The sequence below is a fragment of the Wyeomyia smithii genome, chromosome 3 (assembly GCF_029784165.1).
Source record: "Wyeomyia smithii strain HCP4-BCI-WySm-NY-G18 chromosome 3, ASM2978416v1, whole genome shotgun sequence".
Lineage (NCBI taxonomy): Eukaryota > Metazoa > Arthropoda > Insecta > Diptera > Culicidae > Wyeomyia > Wyeomyia smithii.
Genome location: NC_073696.1, coordinates 200,070,338 through 200,092,916, shown reverse-complemented (window position 1 = coordinate 200,092,916; position 22,579 = coordinate 200,070,338). Strand labels below are relative to the sequence as shown.

The following is a 22,579-nucleotide window of genomic DNA, read 5'->3' as shown; positions in this document are numbered from 1 at the left end:
CAATATTCAATTCCATTCTACTAAGACGGTTAAAAAAGAAACTTATTTGATTTATTTTATCATATTTTATAGCAGGAAGAGTCCAATCCGATAAGAAATTGTGATATTTCACTTTGTTTGTAGTGATTTTATTTACGTTTAACAGCCGTTAATCGTTAATTAGTGCCTTCGTTGATTAATACCTCATACATATTTCTTCCAACCATCTGCAGATTAACTAAATTTATCGTGTTACTTATCCTCAGTTTTTAATCTCACGAAGATGGAAGCGGCATATTTCAATCCAGTATCGTCTGGTCTGTTGATGCTGCTATTTAGGGGTTAACAATGTGCTCGCGGGATATTAAACAATTTGATTCAGCGACCGATAAGCAGATATTTATTCCCGAAGCTGTGCGAGCACGTGCCAGAAACTGTTCCGTCCGTAATCAAGGTGTTGTGAAAAGAATAAAAAACACTTACGATTGTAGCAAAATATTAGACTTTTTAACTTTAAACCATTCATTTAATTTCAATATTTATTACGTTGTATTGCAACTGGCATCGCGCACATTATATCACTATAAAATACTAAACACGTTGAAACAACCGTCTCATTCGATATTTTCTTTGTTTTAACAAGTGGATTTCGCCTTACTGAACACACGCATGCAGTGCTGCCATTCTCACGCCTCTCCTCTATCTATACTTATTATCAGTAACTGTTTACTTATATTTCTGATCGAAACGCTAATTGCAGAGCTGCCTAAGTGGTAAATAATTTCTCGTTTCTCACGATTTTTTCATCGCTGCACGCTTCTGGTATGATCACTCATAGACCCATATAAATACATCCATATTTTGTACAGTCAAACACTGCTTTACTACTTCTTTCGTAAAGCTTTTTTTAATTGATAACTTCATCGCATTAGAATTTCAACACTTTGGTAAAAAATAAAATATTTTTACTGTTATTATCTCTTGTTTGGAACGATTCTTAAGAATCATTTTGAATGGAATAGTATGAAAAACGAGTCAACATATCTGAATTTCAGATGATATTTAAGATAAACTCTATATCTTGTCAATGGAAGCGTCAGTAGCGAATCGCCTATGAGTTGAGAAGCATGGCAAAATAACGACATACTTGTTTAACTAAGTCAGTTGAAGCGAACCTTTCTACCGCTTCGAATAATACCACGATGACTCATTTCTACAGCTTCGTGGGTCTGGTCCGCTGTATCAGCAAAGTCAGCGAGTAGAACTTCTGGGCCAAGCTGCGCTTGCCGGTCGCGTTGCTCTTCAAGTGAATTTGGTTGACATTTTCGTCTAAACTTTTGAGATCCTTTTCGAGCGACATGAGAGAGATTTCCTCCGCCAGGTTCGAATGTGAATTGGACAGTTTGTTATTCACGGTAAGATTGGTACTCCTTGCCAATCGCTGCTGCTTTTGCTGGTGCTGCTGATGCTGCAGCTGCAGGTTCTGGTTGCCATTCTGGTTGTTGCAGGTAGACGATCGTTGAAAATAGGCCGAACCTTCCCTGTCGTAGAAAGAAAAATAACGTGAAATGCAACATTCATAGATAGAATTGGAAAATTGGTTTTTGGTGGTAAGCAATTGTAAGCGCCATTTTTTCGAATCGACATAGTTACAGCAGCACGAGTAGTTTCTTGCAGACAGTGATTTGAGTGAATTGTAAACCAATAGGTACAATGCAGATTTTTTTACAGGCAGGAGCCTAAACTTGACGAGATAAGCCAATTTGGAATACATTATATGTTACGTTACAATATATTACATCAGACCTGATAGAAAGTGTCACCTGAATTTATGAGCACTGGGAGCTAAAATCCATTTATAAATTCAAGAAGTCAGTTGAAAACCTTACAGTAGGGTAATCGCTTCTTTATTCATCTCAACACCTATATTTACCTCATCACTCTTAATTATCCGTTTATTTCACCACATTTTCTATTTAAAATTTTTGGCTACTCGAGTAAATCGAGAGGTAAAAACATTTACCTTGAGAATTTAGGAAAACTTAAAGTTGAAATTAATTAATCAGAGTGATGAGATGAATAAAGGTGTTTTTTTTTCAAAGGTGGCGGGGAAATCTGCAAACAGACACCTGAGAAGAGAACTCAGGGTGTGGGGATGAGACTAGGGGAGAGATGCTGGGGTAGTTACACTCCCCCAGACATCTACTGATCCCTGTCCCGACCCACTAAAACCCCTCCAGTCTGCAGCCCTGGTCTTCCCGGAACGACGGTTAAGTATTACGTCGGGAAGTGGCTTTTGTGCGTGATGCATCCTCTTTACTCTTATAACCTCCTAGCTAACTACCTGGAGACTGGTAGTTAGCTACCACTGGCGTGTTGGTGATTGACCCGCCACACACGTTGTAGCTCCAGGACAATTTGGGAGGCGGCCACACAGGCCGCGTTCCAGATGTCCGGGTCGTCGCACATCCTCCGAACAAGATTGTCCGGAGTAGTGCCAGGCCCGCTCACAGCCATCATGTTGCTCCTCGCTCTTACGAAACGGGGGCATGCGAAGAAGACATGCTCTGCAGACTCCTCCTCTTCCACGCACTCGGGACACATGGGGGACCCCGCGTGCCCGAACCTGTGCAGATATTGCCTGAAGCAACCATGGCCTGACAGGATCTGTGTCAGGTGGAAGTTCACCTCGCCATGTCGCCTCCCGACCCAGCCGGATATCTCCGGTATAAGTCGGTGCGTCCATCTGCCCTTTGTGGAATTAGACCATTCCCTCTGCCAACGGAGCATCGAGAATGACCTTCTGGTGCCTGGTATGCCCCTTGTGTCACGGTGGTCGAAACACTCTCTGTCCTCCTTGATGGCGATGCTGATAGGCATCATGTCGGACAAGACACAGATTGCATCGTATGACACCGTACGATACGCACTCACAACTCTCAGGCACATGAGCCTGTAGGTACTTTCCAGTTTACCGCGGTAACTGTTAGTACCTAGCGCTCTGGACCATACTGGCCCACCATACCTAAGTATGGACGAAACCACGCTGGCAAGAAGTCTTCGCTTGCTGCCATAGACCGCTGAGCTATTGGACATCATACGAGATAGTGCTGCAATAGCCGATGAGGCCCTCTTACAGGCATAGTCGACGTGGCTCCCGAACGTGAGCTTGTCGTCGACCATAACCCCCAAGTGCTTCAACGATCGCTTTGAGGTGATGGTACAGTCTCCGACTCTGACCACCGCCTGTTGCTCTGATTTACGGTTGTTCACAACCGTGACCTTCGTCTTATGGTGCGCGAGCTCCAGTTTCCTGGAGCGCATCCAGTCCTCGACCTTCCTTATGCAATGCGCAGCCGTCAACTCGATCTCTTCGATCGACTCGCCGTAAACCTCTAGCGTTATGTCATCTGCAAAGCTCTTTACTTTTTACTCTTTACTCTTTACTCTTTACTCTTTACTCTTTACTCTTTACTCTTTACTCTTTACTCTTTACTCTTTACTCTTTACTCTTTACTCTTTACTCTTTACTCTTTCCTCTTTACTCTTTACTTTTTACTCTTTACTCTTTACTCTTTACTCTTTACTCTTTACTCTTTACTCTTTACTCTTTACTCTTTACTCTTTACTCTTTACTCTTTACTCTTTACCCTTTACTCTTTACTCTTTACTCTTTACTCTTTACTCTTTAATCTTTACTCTTTACCCTTTACTCTTTATTCTTTACACTTTACTCTTTACTCTTTACTCTTTACTCTTTACTCTTTACTCTTTACTCTTTACTCTTTACTCTTTACTCTTTACTCTTTACTCTTTACTCTTTACTCTTTACTCTTTACTCTTTACACTTTACTCTTTACTCTTTACTCTTTACTCTTTACTCTTTACTCTTTACTCTTTACTCTTTACTCTTTACTCTTTACTCTTTACTCTTTACTCTTTACTCTTTACTCTTTACTCTTTACTCTTTACTCTTTACCTTTTACTCTTTACTCTTTACTCTTTACTCTTTACTCTTTACTCTTTACTCTTTACTCTTTACTCTTTACTCTTTACTCTTTACTCTTTACTCTTTACTCTTTACTCTTTACTCTTTACTCTTTACTCTTTACTCTTTACTCTTTACTCTTTACTCTTTACTCTTTACTCTTTACTCTTTACTCTTTACTCTTTACTCTTTACTCTTTACTCTTTACTCTTTACTCTTTACTCTTTACTCTTTACTCTTTACTCTTTACTCTTTACTCTTTACTCTTTACTCTTTACTCTTTACTCTTTACTCTTTACTCTTTACTCTTTACTCTTTACTCTTTACTCTTTAGTCTTTACTCTTTACTCTTTACTCTTTACTCTTTACTCTTTACTCTTTACTCTTTACTCTTTACTCTTTACTCTTTACTCTTTACTCTTTACTCTTTACTCTTTACTCTTTACTCTTTACTCTTTACTCTTTACTCTTTCCTCTTTACTCTTTACTCTTTACTCTTTACTCTTTACTCTTTACTCTTTACTCTTTACTCTTTACTCTTTACTCTTTACTCTTTACTCTTTACTTTTTACTTTTTACTCTTTACTCTTTACTCTTTACTCTTTACTCTTTACTCTTTACTCTTTCCTCTTTACTCTTTACTCTTTACTCTTTACTCTTTACTCTTTACTCTTTACTCTTTACTCTTTACTCTTTACTCTTTACTCTTTACTCTTTACTCTTTACTCTTTACTCTTTACTCTTTACACTTTACTCTTTACTCTTTACTCTTTACTCTTTACTCTTTACTCTTTACTCTTTACTCTTTACTCTTTACGCTTTACTCTTTACTTTTTACTCTTTACTCTTTACGCTTTACTCTTTACTTTTTACTCTTTACTCTTTACTCTTTACTCTTTACTCTTTATTCTTTACTCTTTACTCTTTACTCTTTACTCTTTACTCTTTACTCTTTACTCTTTACTCTTTACTCTTTACTATTTACTCTTTACTCTTTACTCTTTACTCTTTACTCTTTACTCTTTACTCTTTACTCTTTACTCTTTACTCTTTACTCTTTACTCTTTACTCTTTACTCTTTACTCTTTACTCTTTACTCTTTACTCTTTACTCTTTACTCTTTAATCTTTACTCTTTACCCTTTACTCTTTACTCTTTACACTTTACTCTTTACTCTTTACTCTTTACTCTTTACTCTTTACTCTTTACTCTTTACTCTTTACTCTTTACTCTTTACTCTTTCCTCTTTACTCTTTACTTTTTACTCTTTACTCTTTACTCTTTACTCTCTACTCTTTACTCTTTACTCTTTACTCTTTACTCTTTACTCTTTCCTCTTTACTCTTTACTTTTTACTCTTTACTCTTTACTCTTTACTCTTTACTCTTTACTCTTTACTCTTTACTCTTTACTTTTTACTCTTTACTCTTTACCCTTTACTCTTTACTCTTTACTCTTTACTCTTTAATCTTTACTCTTTACCCTTTACTATTTATTCTTTACACTTTACTCTTTACTCTTTACTCTTTACTCTTTACTCTTTACTCTTTACTCTTTACTCTTTACTCTTTACTCTTTACTCTTTACTCTTTACTCTTTACTCTTTACTCTTTACTCTTTACTCTTTACTCTTTACACTTTACTCTTTACTCTTTACTCTTTACTCTTTACTCTTTACTCTTTACTCTTTACTCTTTACTCTTTACTCTTTACTCTTTACTCTTTACTCTTTACTCTTTACTCTTTACTCTTTACTCTTTACTCTTTACTCTTTACTCTTTACTCTTTACCTTTTACTCTTTACTCTTTACTCTTTACTCTTTACTCTTTACTCTTTACTCTTTACTCTTTACTCTTTACTCTTTACTCTTTACTCTTTACTCTTTACTCTTTACTCTTTACTCTTTACTCTTTACTCTTTACTCTTTACTCTTTACTCTTTACTCTTTACTCTTTACTCTTTACTCTTTACTCTTTACTCTTTACTCTTTACTCTTTACTCTTTACTCTTTACTCTTTACTCTTTACTCTTTACTCTTTACTCTTTACTCTTTACTCTTTACTCTTTACTCTTTACTCTTTACTCTTTACTCTTTACTCTTTACTCTTTACTCTTTACTCTTTACTCTTTACTCTTTACTCTTTACTCTTTACTCTTTACTCTTTACTCTTTACTCTTTACTCTTTACTTTTTACTCTTTACTCTTTACTCTTTACTCTTTACTCTTTACTCTTTACTCTTTACTCTTTACTCTTTACTCTTTACTCTTTAGTCTTTACTCTTTACTCTTTACTCTTTACTCTTTACTCTTTACTCTTTACTCTTTACTCTTTACTCTTTACTCTTTACTCTTTACTCTTTACTCTTTACTCTTTACTCTTTACTCTTTACTCTTTACACTTTACTCTTTACTCTTTACTCTTTACTCTTTACTCTTTACTCTTTACTCTTTACTCTTTACGCTTCACTCTTTACTTTTTACTCTTTACTCTTTACGCTTTACTCTTTACTTTTTACTCTTTACTCTTTACTCTTTACTCTTTACTCTTTACTCTTTACTCGTTACTCTTTACTCTTTACTCTTTACTCTTTACTCTTTACTCTTTACTCTTTACTCTTTACTCTTTACTCTTTACTATTTACTATTTACTCTTTACTCTTTACTCTTTACTCTTTACTCTTTACTCTTTACTCTTTACTCTTTACTCTTTACTCTTTACTCTTTACTCTTTACTCTTTACTCTTTACTCTTTACTCTTTACTCTTTACTCTTTACTCTTTACTCTTTACTCTTTACTCTTTACTCTTTACTCTTTACTCTTTACTCTTTACTCTTTACTCTTTATTCTTTACTCTTTACTCTTTACTCTTTACTCTTTACTCTTTACTCTTTACTCTTTACTCTTTACTCTTTACTCTTTACTCTTTACTCTTTACTCTTTACTCTTTACTCTTTACTCTTTACTCTTTACTCTTTACTCTTTACTCTTTACTCTTTACTCTATACTCTTTACTCTTTACTCTTTACTCTTTACTCTTTACTCTTTACTCTTTACTCTTTACTCTTTACTCTTTACTCTTTACTCTTTACTCTTTACTCTTTACTCTTTACTCTTTACTCTTTACTCTTTACTCTTTACTCTTTACTCTTTACTCTTTACTCTTTACTCTTTACTCTTTACTCTTTACTCTTTACTCTTTACTCTTTACTCTTTACTCTTTACTCTTTACTCTTTACTCTTTACTCTTTACTCTTTACTCTTTACTCTTTACTCTTTACTCTTTACTCTTTACTCTTTACTCTTTACTCTTTACTCTTTACTCTTTACTCTTTACTCTTTACTCTTTACTCTTTACTCTTTACTCTTTACTCTTTACTCTTTACTCTTTGCTCTTTACTCTTTTCTCTTTACTCTTTACTCTTAACTCTTTACTCTTTACTCTTTACTCTTTACTCTTTACTCTTCACTCTTTACTCTTTACTCTTTACTCTTTACACTTTACTCTTTACTCTTTACTCTTTACTCTTTACTCTTTACTCTTTACTCTTTACTCTTTACTCTTTACTCTTTACTCTTTACTCTTTACTTTTTACTCTTTACTCTTTACTCTTTACTTTTCACTATTTTCTTTTTACTATTTACTGTTTACTTTTTACTCTTTATTCTTTTCTCTTTACCGCTAGGCCCGCTCACAGCAATCATGTTGCTCCTCGCTCTTACGAAACGGGGGCATACGAAGAAGACATGCTCTGCAGTCTCCTCCTCTTCCACGCACTCGGGACACATGGGGGACCCCGCGTGCCCGAACCTGTGCAGATATTGCCTGAAGCAACCATGGCCTGACAGGATCTGTGTCAGGTGGAAGTTCACCTCGCCATGTCGCCTCCCGACCCAGCCGGATATCTCCGGTATAAGTCGGTGCATCCATCTGCCCTTTGTGAAATTAGACCATTCCCTCTGCCAACGGAGCATCGAGAATGACCTTCTGGTGCCTGGTATGCCCCTTGTGTCACGGTGGTCGAAACACTCTCTGTCCTCCTTGATGGCGATGCTGATAGGCATCATGCCGGACAAGACACAGATTGCATCGTATGACACCGTACGATACGCACTCACAACTCTCAGGCACATGAGCCTGTAAGTACTTTCCAGTTTACCGCGGTAACTGTTAGTACCTAGCGCTCTGGACCATACTGGCCCACCATACCTAAGTATGGACGAAACCACGCTGGCAAGAAGTCTTCGCTTGCTGCCATAGACCGCTGAGCTATTGGACATCATACGAGATAGTGCTGCAATAGCCGATGAGGCCCTCTTACAGGCATAGTCGACGTGGCTCCCGAACGTGAGCTTGTCGTCGACCATAACCCCCAAGTGCTTCAACGATCGCTTTGAGGTGATGGTACAGTCTCCGACTCTGACCACCGCCTGTTGCTCTGATTTACGGTTGATCACAACCGTGACCTTCGTCTTATGGTGCGCGAGCTCCAGTTTCCTGGAGCGCATCCAGTCCTCGACCTTCCTTATGCAATGCGCAGCCGTCAACTCGATCTCTTCGATCGACTCGCCGTAAACCTCTAGCGTTATGTCGTCTGCAAAGCCGACGATCACAACCCCTACAGGAAACTTTAGTTTCAACACCCCGTCATACATGACGTTCCACAACACCGGACCCAGGATTGAACCTTGCGGAACCCCGGCGGTGATTGGGACGCACTTCTGACCCTCCTCTGTGTTGTAAACCAGTACTCGATTCTGGAAGTAATTTTCCAGAATCTTGTACAGCTCCTGAACGCGAGCGCTATGGAGTCCCAACTGGCGCTATTGAACGCATTCTTCACGTCAAGCGTGACGATTGCGCAATAGCGTATTCCCCTTCTCTTGCGCTGGAGTGCTATCTCCGCCGTCTTGGTGACGGAGGCGATGGCATCCAGCGTGAAATAAAGGTGTGAAGATGAACATAGGAGCGATTACCCTATGATCGATCTGACTTGAAAATTACATGACAAAATGAAAAAAATGCATTCCGAAAGCTCAAACCGGCAAAAAATAAAAGATTATAGGGTAGGGAACATATTCTAAGCAGCTTTAGGAACCGCCTGTGTGTTGAGACGAAATACTCGAAATGTGTTGAGTGAAATTCAAATAGAAGTATATCAATCTGTTCTCTATCTTTTTTCCTGTCAGAACTTGTTTTCGAATTATAAAACCAAATAAGCAAACTTTAACAATAATCAATTATAGTTACCGATCGAGGGACACTATTCCAATCACCTCGAACCTATTTTAAGGGGTTATATCTACCAAAATTTTTTTCTTGTCATTTTTTTTTATTGGCTTAAATCATGCTAAAACTATCCTAGAATAAAAATCTACATCGCTCAAGTACTGATCTAAACTCAAAATTCGTTTAAATCTATTTTTACCGAACAACTTTCATGCTCCAAAAAACATTTTTCGTTTATTTTGGCGATGCTCGTTTTGCCTTTCTCCTAGAAAGGTATAGCAATCACTGGAAAAACCAAAGGTATAAAAGTGGTCTCAATGGCCGAATGTCATATACCACTCGACCCCTTTCGACGAACTGAGCATTTTCTGTATGTATGTATGTGTGTATGTGTGTGTGTGTGTATGTGCAACTTTTTTTTCTCACTCACTTTTCTCAGAGATGGCTCGACCGATTTTGATAAAATAATTGCAAATGAAAGGTCTAGTTGCGCCGTAGGTTGCTATTGAATTTCATTGTAATCGGATTTTTAGTTTAGAGGTTATGTATCAAAATGTAAAAATCACGAAACATCAATATCTCAGAAACCACATAACCGATTTCATTAAAACTGGTTTCAAATAATTGGGCTGTCTGCAGAACCCTCAACTTTTGAATTTCGTTATGATTGAACATATGGTTCAAAAGTTATGTAAAGAAAAGTTACCCTGAGGTTGTTTAAACTCACTCATTTTTCTCAGAGGTGGCTCAACCGATTTTCACAAAATTAGTGTCAAATAAAAGGTCTAGTTGTCCCATAGGTTGCTATTGAATTTCATTGCAATCGGATTGTAACTTTGTCCGTTGTTCATAAAAATGTGAAATCACATAATGAAAGTAAACATATTGACTTTCTCCTAACGATCACTGGCTAATTAAAAGGTAGAAAAGTGATCCAAATGGCCGAATGTCATATACTACTCGACTCAGTTCGACGAATCGAGCATTTGCATGTATAGGTGTATATGTTTGTGTGTGGGTGTGTACGTGTGTATGTACACCTTATTTTCGCACTCACTTTTCTCAGAAATGGTCTGACCGATTCTTTCTATCTTGGTGTCTAATTAAGGGTCTATTTGCCGTTTAGGTTGCTATTGAATTTCATTGTAATCAAACTTTTAGTTTTGGCGCTGCGTAAGAATGTGAAAATCGCTCTTATATCTCAGAAGCTATGAACATAGTTGAATTCAAATTATTGGGCTTTTAAACCCTTAAACAATGAATTATATGATGTTTAAACATGTGGTTTGAAAGTTATAGAAAGAAACGTAACCCGCAGACTGTTTAAAACTATAGCTACAATCAAAATATGTGGCCTCAACATCATTTAAATTTGATATTTTACTATTTCAATGTTTGCGGCCTTGCTCGGGATTGAAGTTGAAATTAAAAGTCATTTCTATCATTTCACTTTTTTCCTTTCTCCTATTGCCTTTCTCCTAAAAAGGTATAGCAATCACAGCAAAAACTAAAGGTATAAAAGTGCTCAAAAGGGCCGAATGTCGTATATTACTCGACTCAGTTCGAAGAGCAGAGCATTTGATGTATATGTGTGTGTGTATGTCTGTGTGTGTAACGCTCTCCCAATCTCACTCGATTTTCTCAGAGATGGCTGAACCGATTTCAATGAAATCAATTGCAAATGAAAGGTCTAGTTGCCCTATAAGACCCTATAGAATTATATTGTAATATGATTTTTAGTTTATAGATTATGTATCAAAACGTGAAAATCACGAAGCATCAATATCTCAGAAACTACACAACCGATTTGAACAAAACTGGTTTCAAATGAACGGGCTACCTAAAAAACCCTTAATTTTTGAATTTAATGAAGATTGAATATGGGGTTCAGAAGTTATGGAAAGAAACGTGTTCTGGAGACTGGAGAGTTTAATCTCACTCGTGTTTCTCAGAGATGGCTGGACCGATTTTCATAAAATCAATGTCATATGGAAGGTCTTGTTGCCCCATAAGACACTAATGATTTTTTCTTTGTAAACGGATTATTACTTTGCCTGTTATGTTTAAAAATGTGAAATCCAGCTATGAAAAGAAACATATTCCGAAAACTACTTGGACCCACTCACTTTTCTCAGAGATGGTTGAACCGATTTCCACAGAATTAGTATCAAATGAAAGGTCTAGCTGCTTCATAACACCCTATTGAATTTTGCTGTAATCAGACTGTAACGTCGTCTGTAATGTATCGAAATGTGAAAATCACGAAACTTCATTATCTTAGAAACTACACAACCGATTTGAACAATATTGATATCACATAAACGGGCTAGTTAAGGGTTAACTGATGAATTATGATTGAACACGTGGTTTCAAAGTTTGGCTGCCCTATACGTTCCCTTTTCATTTGACTGTAATCAAACTTAAGCAACCGTTATATTTAAATTTGTAAAACAACGAAAGTCTATTACCTCAAGTATTAAACGACTTATTTGAACATAACTAGTGTCATATAGAGGAGTCATCTCCCACAATTACAAGTAACAAACTTCATAAAAATTTGATATGCTGTTCAAAAGTTTTGGAAAGAAAAGAAATTCAAAGACTATTCAACACTACACCTGCTTTGATCAATATATATGGCCTCAACTTGATTTAAATGTGGTATCGTACTATTTGAACGTTCCCGGTATCGCTCGTGATTAAATTGTTCGAAATTAAGAGTCATTTCTTTTATTTCGCTATTTCTTAAGCACTAACATTACGTCAAATTTCATATTTTATACTTCAATTACAACATCAATATTTTAGAACCCAAAGAGTGAGTATACCTTTATTGGATTTAAGCATTCATGTAAATCTATTTTTACAAATAATAAGTTTGAATGAGAAAGGCTGAGTCTGACCGCTAGGTGGATAAATTTAGGTTTTTGTTTTTTATTTCGAGGCTTTGTAAACTAGTAGAAGTTACCTATGATCGATATCGTGTTTCAAATTTGTAGTATAGAGGTCGCTGCTTCAAGTTTCGACCGTTATAGCGTCTCTACAGCACGTGTTAACTCACAATTTCCATTTGTTTAGTAGCTCAGCCGTTCTCGTTATGTACGTTCTTTGTTTGAGTTTTTTGTTACTTTTTACCTGTGAGTTATACTCAAAAGTACTTAAATATGAGGGGGAACGGACGCCAACTGCGTCAAAGTCACTGAGCGTCGCATGTCTGATACCACGAAAGAGCGTAGGCGCAGCCTTATATCAGATAAAATAGAAGGAAGAACAGGAAGATAAAGCCCAGAAAGGACAACTTTGCGGCTCAGGGGCAGCGGACTGAAGGTTGAAAAATTATTAGGGGCTTTACTGTTGCGATTCTTAAGATTTATAGCAATTTGAAACTTCAAAGGCGTTTTACTTAAAACCATGTTTTCAAAATCGGCGAGCAGTAGAACTGAAGTTCACATCCGACTGACTTGAAATTTTAACTGTAGCTTCTTCATTAGATTATCTAGTGAAGTACACACGCTTTCAGCGATTGATTAACAGCAACTAAAGTTATAAACAATCAAAGTCGATTTATTTTGTCGAAACAGAATTTTTTTTTTAAACCGTTGCCATTTTGCGAAGAAAAGTTCTAAAAATATAATCATGTGTACTTCACTAGCGACACTTATGTACATAATGAAAAAATTTTTGTTTTGGTTATAGGTGGAGTTGGGCACGACTTCTACTGCTCGTCGCGGAACAACTTTTAAAAAAGTGGTTCACGGCAATCGCTGCACAGCCGCCATTTTGTAACAAAAATAGCAATAAAAATATTTTTCCTATTCTGCAAGAGTTGTTCAATCCAATGATATAATACTTATATACCTTACATCTCAAATGTCCTGTAAAAAAATTCATGAAAAAGCCTTGTTTTTTTGAGCATTTGGTAGATATAAGCCCTTAAGCAGTTGCCATCTGTTTTGTAGGCGTTATTTTTCAGCACCCGAAGTGGCTCCTGAATGGCTGCAATATAGGTCGATTTGTTTCGAGTGGTAATTCACAGATTTCTTTGTGATTGACGGTATTTCTTATATTCGTAAGACGGCTAGACATCCAAAGTTTTCGTTTCCATCATTGAAATTGTCGATATTGATCAAAATTCAGGAGTTTAAAGCCTGCTTTCTTCCACTGATTAAAATAGGCGCCACTGCTTAAGTCGTTCCCTATCCTAGCTATTCAACCATTCCTATGAATTTTGGTGCCACTACAAAGCAAAGCCTTGGTGCTACATTCCGATTCGGAACTTGACCTTCTGTTTATTTATACACAGACTTCGCAGCCGACTGTTTAATGTACAGGACAATTGCGGGGCTAGCACTACGATCCTACTGACACTAACAGTCTCTCCCGAGCCGAGACTCGAATCTACGACGACTGGCTTGTTAGACCAGTATGGTACCTCGAGACCATCTGTAAGATTTGGTGCCACTAGCCATTACCAAAAACGCGCCAACTTACATGAGAGTGTGGTATAGAAATTGATCGCCGGGTTCGTAGCTTTAACGTTATGTTTACCGGAAACTCATTTAAGGGGTAATATCCACCAAAAAAATTTTTTTCGCCATTTTTTTATTGGCCTTAATCATGCTAAAACTATCCAAGAATCAAAATCTACATCACCCAAGTACAGATCTAAACTCAAAGTTCGTTTAAATCAATTTTTACCGAACAACTTTTATACTCCAAAATCACATTTTTTGTTTAATTTGGCGATGCTCGTTTTTCTTTTTATTTCGAGGCTTTGTAAACTAGCAGAAGTTACCTATGATCGTTATTGTGTTTCAAATTCGAAGTATAGAGGTCTCTGCATCAAGTTTCAACCGTTATAGCGTCTCTACAGAAGGTGTTTACTCACAATTTTCATTTGTTTAGTAGCTCAGCCGTTCTCGTTGTGTACGTTCTTTGTTTGAGTTTTTCTATACTTTTTAACTGTGAGTTATATTCAAAAGTACTCAAATATGAGTGACAAGTTTGAGTTTTGCGTGGGATCGGGCGCCAACTGTGTCAAAATCGCTGAGCATCGCATGTCTGATATCGCGAAATAGGCGCAGCCATACATCAGATTACAAAAAGGAAGAAGAGAATAATAAAACCCAGGAAGGACAACTTCACGGCGCAGGGATAGCTGACTAAAGGTAAAAAAATTATTAGGGGCTTTGTTATTGCGATTCTTAAGATTTATAGCATTTTGGAACTTTAAACCCGTTTTTTTCAAAACCACGTTTTCAAAATCGGCGAGCAGTAGAACTGAAAAAGTTTACATCCGGTTGACTTGAAATTTTAACTGTAGCTTCTTCATTAGATTATCTAGTGAAGTACACATGATTTTAGCGATTGATTAACAACAACTGAAGTTATAAACAATCAAAGTCGTTTTTGTTTTGTCGAAACAGAACTTTATTCTTTCAAACCGTTGCCATTTTGCGAAGAAAAATTCTAAAACTTTAATCATGTGTACTTCACTAGCGACACTTATGTAGAAAAAATTTTTGTTTTGAATATACACGGATAGGAAAAGACAAACATTTTTATAGTACAACTTAATAACTATATCATTGTTAATTCAACCCCAAAATTAATTGTTGCAATAAAATCTCTCAATTGTAACAATACTTTTGCATAGTTGAAATTACCATCAGTGTCACAAATCTGTCATATGTTCCATTAAAACAAAATTGCGTATTAATTCAACCAATGTGTATAGTTGAAACAACCATGAATAAAATCAAACCAACAACATCAAACTTCTGGTGTCATTCGTTTCATCATGGCGTCCCAAAGGCAAGCGAGACTGGTGGTAGACGGAGGAATAATGGTATTATTAATACCACTCTATGTAAGTTTCAGGGTAAGTATCTTCTCAATTAATTATGGTAATGAATGTTTGTTTTCTTCAGCCAGCGGCTATGACATGTGATCTCTCTCTGAAAATAATCGTACGAGAAGAAATATAACCTGTGTTGCAGCCACGTTTGTTGGCTGACACAAATTCGTCAAATGAATAACTCTAATTTGGAGGATCCCAAATATAAATACTATTTACAATATATAAATATGGTTTAATAAATAATATATGTAAAAAAATTACATAAATAGAAATAATATAAAATGGTTGAACTATCTTTTTGAATCTGTTGATTTAATAAGCATTGTGTTTGAATCAACCTTTTTGCATCAGTTGATTCAACGATAATTATAGTTGGATTTACTAAACCTGATTCGACGAGCTGTCAAATTTCAATGACAAAGTATAGTTGTTTCCACCATATTTTTGGTTTGAGTCAAACACATTATATAGTTGATTTAACTAACGACAAGTATTGTATCAATCATGAACATGGGTTATACAAAAATCAATGCAAAATTATAGTTGATTCGACCCCGATTATTATTGCTTTGAATATTAATTTTTCTCCGTGTAGGTGGAGTTGGGCACGACTTCTACTGCTCGCCGCGGAAAAACCTTTAAAAAAGCGGTTCACAGCAATCGCTGCCCAGCCGCCATTTTGTAACAAAAATAGCAATAAAAATATTTTTTCTATTCTGCAAGAGTTGCTCAATCCAATGATATATATCATTTATATACCTTACATCTCAACTGTCCTGTAAAAAAATCATGAAAAAGCCTTGTTTTTTTGAGCATTTTATAGATATTACCCCTTAAGTCTCTGAAAAAATGGTAATGGCTAGAGAAACCAAAATTCACAGAAATGGTTGAATAGATATAATCTTTCATTTTATCACCGAGATTGGAATCAGGATATGTATCATACACACAAAAATCTTGATGTTTCGGTAAACTTCACTTTCGGACGAACGATCATTTTAATAACCGTGGTTCAATTTCGTTAACCGGTATAATATAATATAAACGATGGGCTATCCCTAACAGCCATTAGCGATCTTTTTTTGGCCAAAACACTACGACAGACCACGGGGGGGGGGGGGAGGGGGTAACGGGGGGTATGAAAAGTGATCAAAATATTGAGTCACAAACGAACAATATCGCACGCTAGCCTGGAGGGCTAATAGCGGTCTCTATCAACTAGATTAGTTGAGAGAATTTGTTATCGATATTGGCACAACGTACACCGTGCCCCAGTGCTGAGTCGAGAAAATTACCTCGAAAAGATCCTCGACCTGATCGGGAATCGAACCCGACGTCACACGGGGACCACTACTAAGCCCTGTATTCGAAAAAAAAATGCATCATTTTTATCCGTATGTAACATTTTTGTCCGTGGGTAAAAAATTGATGAAAAGCTGGGTATAATGGGGCAAGGAATGTATTATTCACATTTGCAAAATTTCATAATAATCGGTTCAGTGGTATTGGATGTCATCGAAACAAGAAGAAAATCGCCCGAGAATTTTGCGCGTCGATGGAAAATCGAACTACGACAATGAGATAGACGGGAAAACAACTGGGAATCACCCATACAACTGTGTCTCGGGAGAGTGAAATCGGGCGGCAGGCTGGAAGTGGAAAAAAAATCGAGGACAGCTGACCTTGTGAAGGCCCGAAAGGTGTTGGACTATTTCAAGCGTAATCCGAACATTTTGATTCACGACGTGGATCTGAAGGCAAAGTGTTCCGTCTGCTTCGTTCAACAAACCATGAAACGAGCTAGGCTTCGTGTTTCCAAGGTTTGTAAGGCACTGAATCGGCGTGATCAACAAAACACGGCGGCCAAATCCCGTGCAAGGCAGCTGTATACAGAGTGGTTAACGAAACCGATGTGTGTGGTTATGGATGACGAAACCTACATCAAAACAGATACCTGGGGCTGGAGTTCTACGTTGCTAAATCACGGTTCGATGTTCTGGAAGATATGATGAAGAAGAAAGTGGACGAATTCGCCCAAAAATACTTGCCCTGGTAGGCCATATACCAATGCGGTAAACTGAGTAAACCATACATCACAACGGGTACCATCAACAGCGAAATGTACAGCACTGGGTGTCTCCACAGGCGTCTGTTGCCCTTCCTGTGGTACCCAGGAGGCGAAACATTATTTTGGCCGGACCTGGCATCGACGTTGGATTGGTACAGAGACAATATCGTTGTTATTGTACCAAAAACCACCAACCCCTTAAATTCATCAGAGATTCAAGATTTTGGGACAAAATGAAAGCCAAAGTTCAAAAATTGTCCAAGGTGTTTAAGAACGAGTTGAAGTTGAAAAAAGAATAGATGAAAGTGATCAAACAGGTCGGCTCCACCATTGCACAAAAAGTAATGAGGGGTATTAAGGGAAAGGTACGGGCTTTTAGCGATGGAAAGGAAATTGAATAAAGTAATTGTACCGAAACATAATCCATATATGGGTCATTCCATGTCAAGTGATCAAGCGAATGCAACGACCCTCTCCGATTCACTTCAAAACGAATCAAATGACTTGTTTTAGGTTGAAACTGAAAATCCAGAGTTTTGGGTCAATCGGACAACCCATCTCCAATTGCGGGGCCCTCCATTTTTGTATTTTTTGACAAAAAATCATTTTCCATGTTTTGGAAAAACATCATATCTCAGAGACCGTAAGAGCTACAGGCAATATTAGACACTCTTTTTAAAGGTTATTGAACTTACAATCGAATGGCATCATCAGATTTTGTAAAGAGTGTTGCCAATATTGATATTTTTACGTTTAAAAACTAAAACTTCGTTTATCTCAAAACATCCCCAATTTATTTTAAATCTGATGTCACCAATGTGTTCAGCGGAAAATTTTACATAAGAATCACCTATCCAGATGGAGATATTCAACTTTTAAGATAACGAGTTCGTTAAATTCACACAACAAACGTGACCAAATGTTGAAACTCACTCGAAACAAAAGCATTATTTCACATCTTAAGTGTGTGGCCTTCTTGATGGTTTATTCCTTTGTTTTCATAAAGTGGTTTCTGTCAAAACATACGCAGGTTGATTTAAGTTTTCACGACAGTGAAAAAAATGGTGTTTTCAATAGGTTGGAGTTCAAAAAGTAAGTGTACAGCTGAAAATCACAATCGATCGCACTTCGCAAGAATGGATTTTGTTCAAACTTCGGTCTGGTTTTCAACGTTTGCAAACTATATGCGGAAGCCATGAATAACAGTTTGGCCAATATATCGCAGCTAGACAAAAACAATGCTGCAATCCGCTGAATTGCCATGGCGGTGCTCGTAAGAAAAATTTAAAAATCATTTCGTCATGTTTTCATGACAGGTCTTATGAGTACAATCAGGAAATGGCAGAAGGTTGAAAGACATGCATCCAATGTGATGCAGCACTGAGAACGGAGGTTGTAAGGATTATTTCGCGAGATAGAATGATGGATCAGGAAACAGGTGTAGCAATCGGTAAAAATAGTATACCTCAACACAAGTAATGTTACAAGCATTATAGTTAACATTTATTATTTCCTTGTTATAGATACAGATATAGTGAGTTGGATTATTTAGCTGAAGAATTGGAAACCCCGCATGAGCTGAGTAAAAGGATTTTTACACTATAATCTTTACAACATGGAAATATTAGAATTGAAAATATTAGCTCACTTCTACGATGTCATTAATGTTTTGTTTTATTTGAAATTGTTTTGAACCTATTTTAAATGTTTACTTGTATAGTAAAGACACAGCTGGTTTGCCGTAACACGGTTTCGCAATCTCTTGGTCAATCGCCCGTTAGTGAGTCGAAGGTCAAACGATCGAATAAATACAGTAAAAAAAAATTGCTCAAGGCATCAAAAGCTTAAAAAAATCTGAGGCTGTTTCTAGTCAGCAAAATGAAGGTCTAGAAAGTGCTGGAGAGGAAACGGTTCGGCAACTCAAAGAAAAATTTCATTTTTTAATAAAACGAGCGATAAAATCCGCCAGTTATCAGTGTTGCCAGGTTCGATTCAGTTAAATCTGTTCCAGGACTCCGAGGAATGCATTCGGCGACACCTCAAGCGGACGCTACCATTCTAATGAAGACATTGTCAAGCTCTGATCGGTTATTTATTTTAATTTAACTCCAAAAGTTGAACAAAAATCAAACGTGAATTTCTGACAAACTTGTTTAATAAATATAATCTATGAGACGCACGTTGTACTTTAATGGCTGTAATTCAGGTACCATCAAGTAGAATGTGAGAAACCAGTTTTTGATATTTGAAGCGGTGGTTTAGTTTGGGATGAGTTTCAAGAAGGCTTATCGCATTTGTATGCGTATTGTTGGAATTTAACGAACTCGTTATCTTGAAAGTTGAATATCTCCGCAACGGCGCATATTGCATTTTGGAGATAGGTGATTCTTATGTGAAATTTTCCGCTGAACACATTGGTGACATCAGATTTAAAAAAAATATTGGAGATGTTTTGAGATAAACGAAGTTTTAGTTTTTAAACGTAAAAATATCAATATTGGCAACACTCTTTACAAAATCTGATGATGCCATTCGATTGTAAGTTCAATAACCTTTAAAAAGAGTGTCTAATATTGCCTGTAGCTCTTACGGTCTCTGAGATATGATGTTTTTCCAAAACATGGAAAATGATTTTTTGTCAAAAAATACAAAAATGGAGGGCCCCGCAATTGGAGATGGGTTGTCCGATTGACCCAAAACTCTGGATTTTCAGTTTCGACCTAAAACAAGTCATTTGATTCGTTTTGAAGTGAATCGGAGAGGGTCGTTGCATTCGCTTGATCACTTGACATGGAATGACCCATATATGGATTATGTTTCGGTACAATTACTTTATTCAATTTCCTTTCCATCGCTAAAAGCCCGTACCTTTCCCTTAATACCCCTCATTACTTTTTGTGCAATGGTGGAGCCGACCTGTTTGATCACTTTCATCTATTCTTTTTTCAACTTCAACTCGTTCTTAAACACCTTGGACAATTTTTGAACTTTGGCTTTCATTTTGTCCCAAAATCTTGAATCTCTGATGAATTTAAGGGGTTGGTGGTTTTTGGTACAACAACAACGATATTGTCTCTGTACCAATCCAACGTCGATGCCAGGTCCGGCCAAAATAATGTTTCGCCTCCTGGGTACCACAGGAAGGGCAACAGACGCCTGTGGAGACACCCAGTGCTGTACATTTCGCTGTTGATGGTACCCGTTGTGATGTATGGTTTACTCAGTTTACCACATTGGTATATGGCCTACCAGGGCAAGTATTTTTGGGCGAATTCGTCCACTTTCTTCTTCATCATATCTTCCAGAACATCGAACCGTGATTTAGCAACGTAGAACTCCAGCCCCAGGTATCTGTTTTGATGTAGGTTTCGTCATCCATAACCACACACATCGGTTTCGTTAACCACTCTGTATACAGCTGCCTTGCACGGGATTTGGCCGCCGTGTTTTGTTGATCACGCCGATTCAGTGCCTTACAAACCTTGGAAACACGAAGCCTAGCTCGTTTCATGGTTTGTTGAACGAAGCAGACGGAACACTTTGCCTTCAGATCCACGTCGTGAATCAAAATGTTCGGATTACGCTTGAAATAGTCCAACACCTTTCGGGCCTTCACAAGGTCAGCTGTCCTCGATTTTTTTTCCACTTCCAGCCTGCCGCCCGATTTCACTCTCCCGAGACACAGTTGTATGGGTGATTCCCAGTTGTTTTCCCGTCTATCTCATTGTCGTAGTTCGATTTTCCATCGACGCGCAAAATTCTCGGGCGATTTTCTTCTTGTTTCGATGACATCCAATACCACTGAACCGATTATTATGAAATTTTGCAAATGTGAATAATACATTCCTTGCCCCATTATACCCAGCTTTTCATCAATTTTTTACCCACGGACAAAAATGTTACATACGGATAAAAATGATGCATTTTTTTTTCGAATACAGGGCTTAGTAGTGGTCCCCGTGTGACGTCGGGTTCGATTCCCGATCAGGTCGAGGATCTTTTCGAGGTAATTTTCTCGACTCAGCACTGGGGCACGGTGTACGTTGTGCCAATATCGATAACAAATTCTCTCAACTAATCTAGTTGATAGAGACCGCTATTAGCCCTCCAGGCTCCAGGATTGTGATTTTCAGCTGTACACTTACTTTTTGAACTCCAACCTATTGAAAACACCATTTTTTTCACTGTCGTGAAAACTTAAATCAACCTGCGTATGTTTTGACAGAAACCACTTTATGAAAACAAAGGAATAAACCATCAAGAAGGCCACACACTTAAGATGTGAAATAATGCTTTTGTTTCGAGTGAGTTTCAACATTTGGTCACGTTTGTTGTGTGAATTTAACGAACTCGTTATCTTAAAAGTTGAATATCTCCATCTGGATAGGTGATTCTTATGTAAAATTTTCCGCTGAACACATTGGTGACATCAGATTTAAAATAAATTGGGGATGTTTTGAGATAAACGAAGTTTTAGTTTTTAAACGTAAAAATATCAATATTGGCAACACTCTTTACAAAATCTGATGATGCCAGTCGATTGGAAATTTAATAATCTTTAAAAAGAGTGTCTAATATTGTCTGTAGCTCTTACGGTCTCTGAGATATGATGTTTTTCACAAACATAGAAAATGATTTTTCGTTAAAAAATACAAAAGTGGAGGGCCCCGCAATTGGAGATGGGTTGTCCGATTGACCCAAAACTCTGGATTTTCCAGTTTCGACCTAAAACAAGTCGTTTTAATCATTATGAAGCGAATCGGAGAGGGTCGTTGCATTTGCCTGATCACTTGACATGGAATGACCCATAGGGACATTAGTTCATTCCCTGAAAGTTTAAAAAAAAATTCAACTTAAGATAAATTTTTGGCGAACACTTTTGTCTGGTAGGTTTTTTTTCTAGTACAAGCCTTACGTAAGAACTGGCGGCCGATTATCATCAAAAGTAGCATAGAATTTTCACAGCTTTTTGGTAATGTTCCAAACCGAGCAGCATGTAAATTTACCGAAAGAAACTGTAAAAATGTACGAGAAAGAAGAAAAATACCGAACGCACTTGTAAAAATACCGTTGGCAGAAAATAAGGTTATCAATGAGCCTGCCGGTACCGTATAAGATCAAACCAAATTAACTAGATTACTTACTTAAAATGTAAACTTATTCGTTATTACTACCTACCAAGTCTTCATCATTCGATTTTTCTAAGAAACAACGAATTTCTTCATTCGATGTTGTTTTCACCCGACTCGACATTTTAACGAAATCTTTTTTTTCATTCGAAATAGTGTTAATTATAATTCTACGAGTGTAAACAATAAAATCAAAACGAACTATGGAATGCCATATCCATGAAAATCGCACTACAATATGACGAGTCGAAAACGAGCAAGTCTAAAAAAGTCCCAAAATCAAATATCACTATTGCCATCTATCGGAAAACATCCGACGAGGGTT

At 37.1% G+C, this 22,579-nt stretch overlaps 1 protein-coding gene across 4 annotated transcripts in view; it reads right to left on the bottom strand.

Annotated features, from left to right (window-relative positions):
• Positions 1–464: 464 nt before the first annotated feature.
• LOC129730925 (gonadotropin-releasing hormone receptor) overlaps positions 465–22,579 on the bottom strand; it is a 283,718-nt gene continuing 261,603 nt past the window's right edge. For all 4 annotated transcript variants that reach the window (XM_055690571.1, XM_055690572.1, XM_055690573.1 and 1 more), the window contains one exon: positions 465–1,520. In XM_055690571.1, the coding sequence (XP_055546546.1) occupies positions 1,193–1,520 (328 nt within the window). In that variant the 3' untranslated portion in view covers positions 465–1,192. The remainder of the gene's footprint in view (positions 1,521–22,579) is intronic.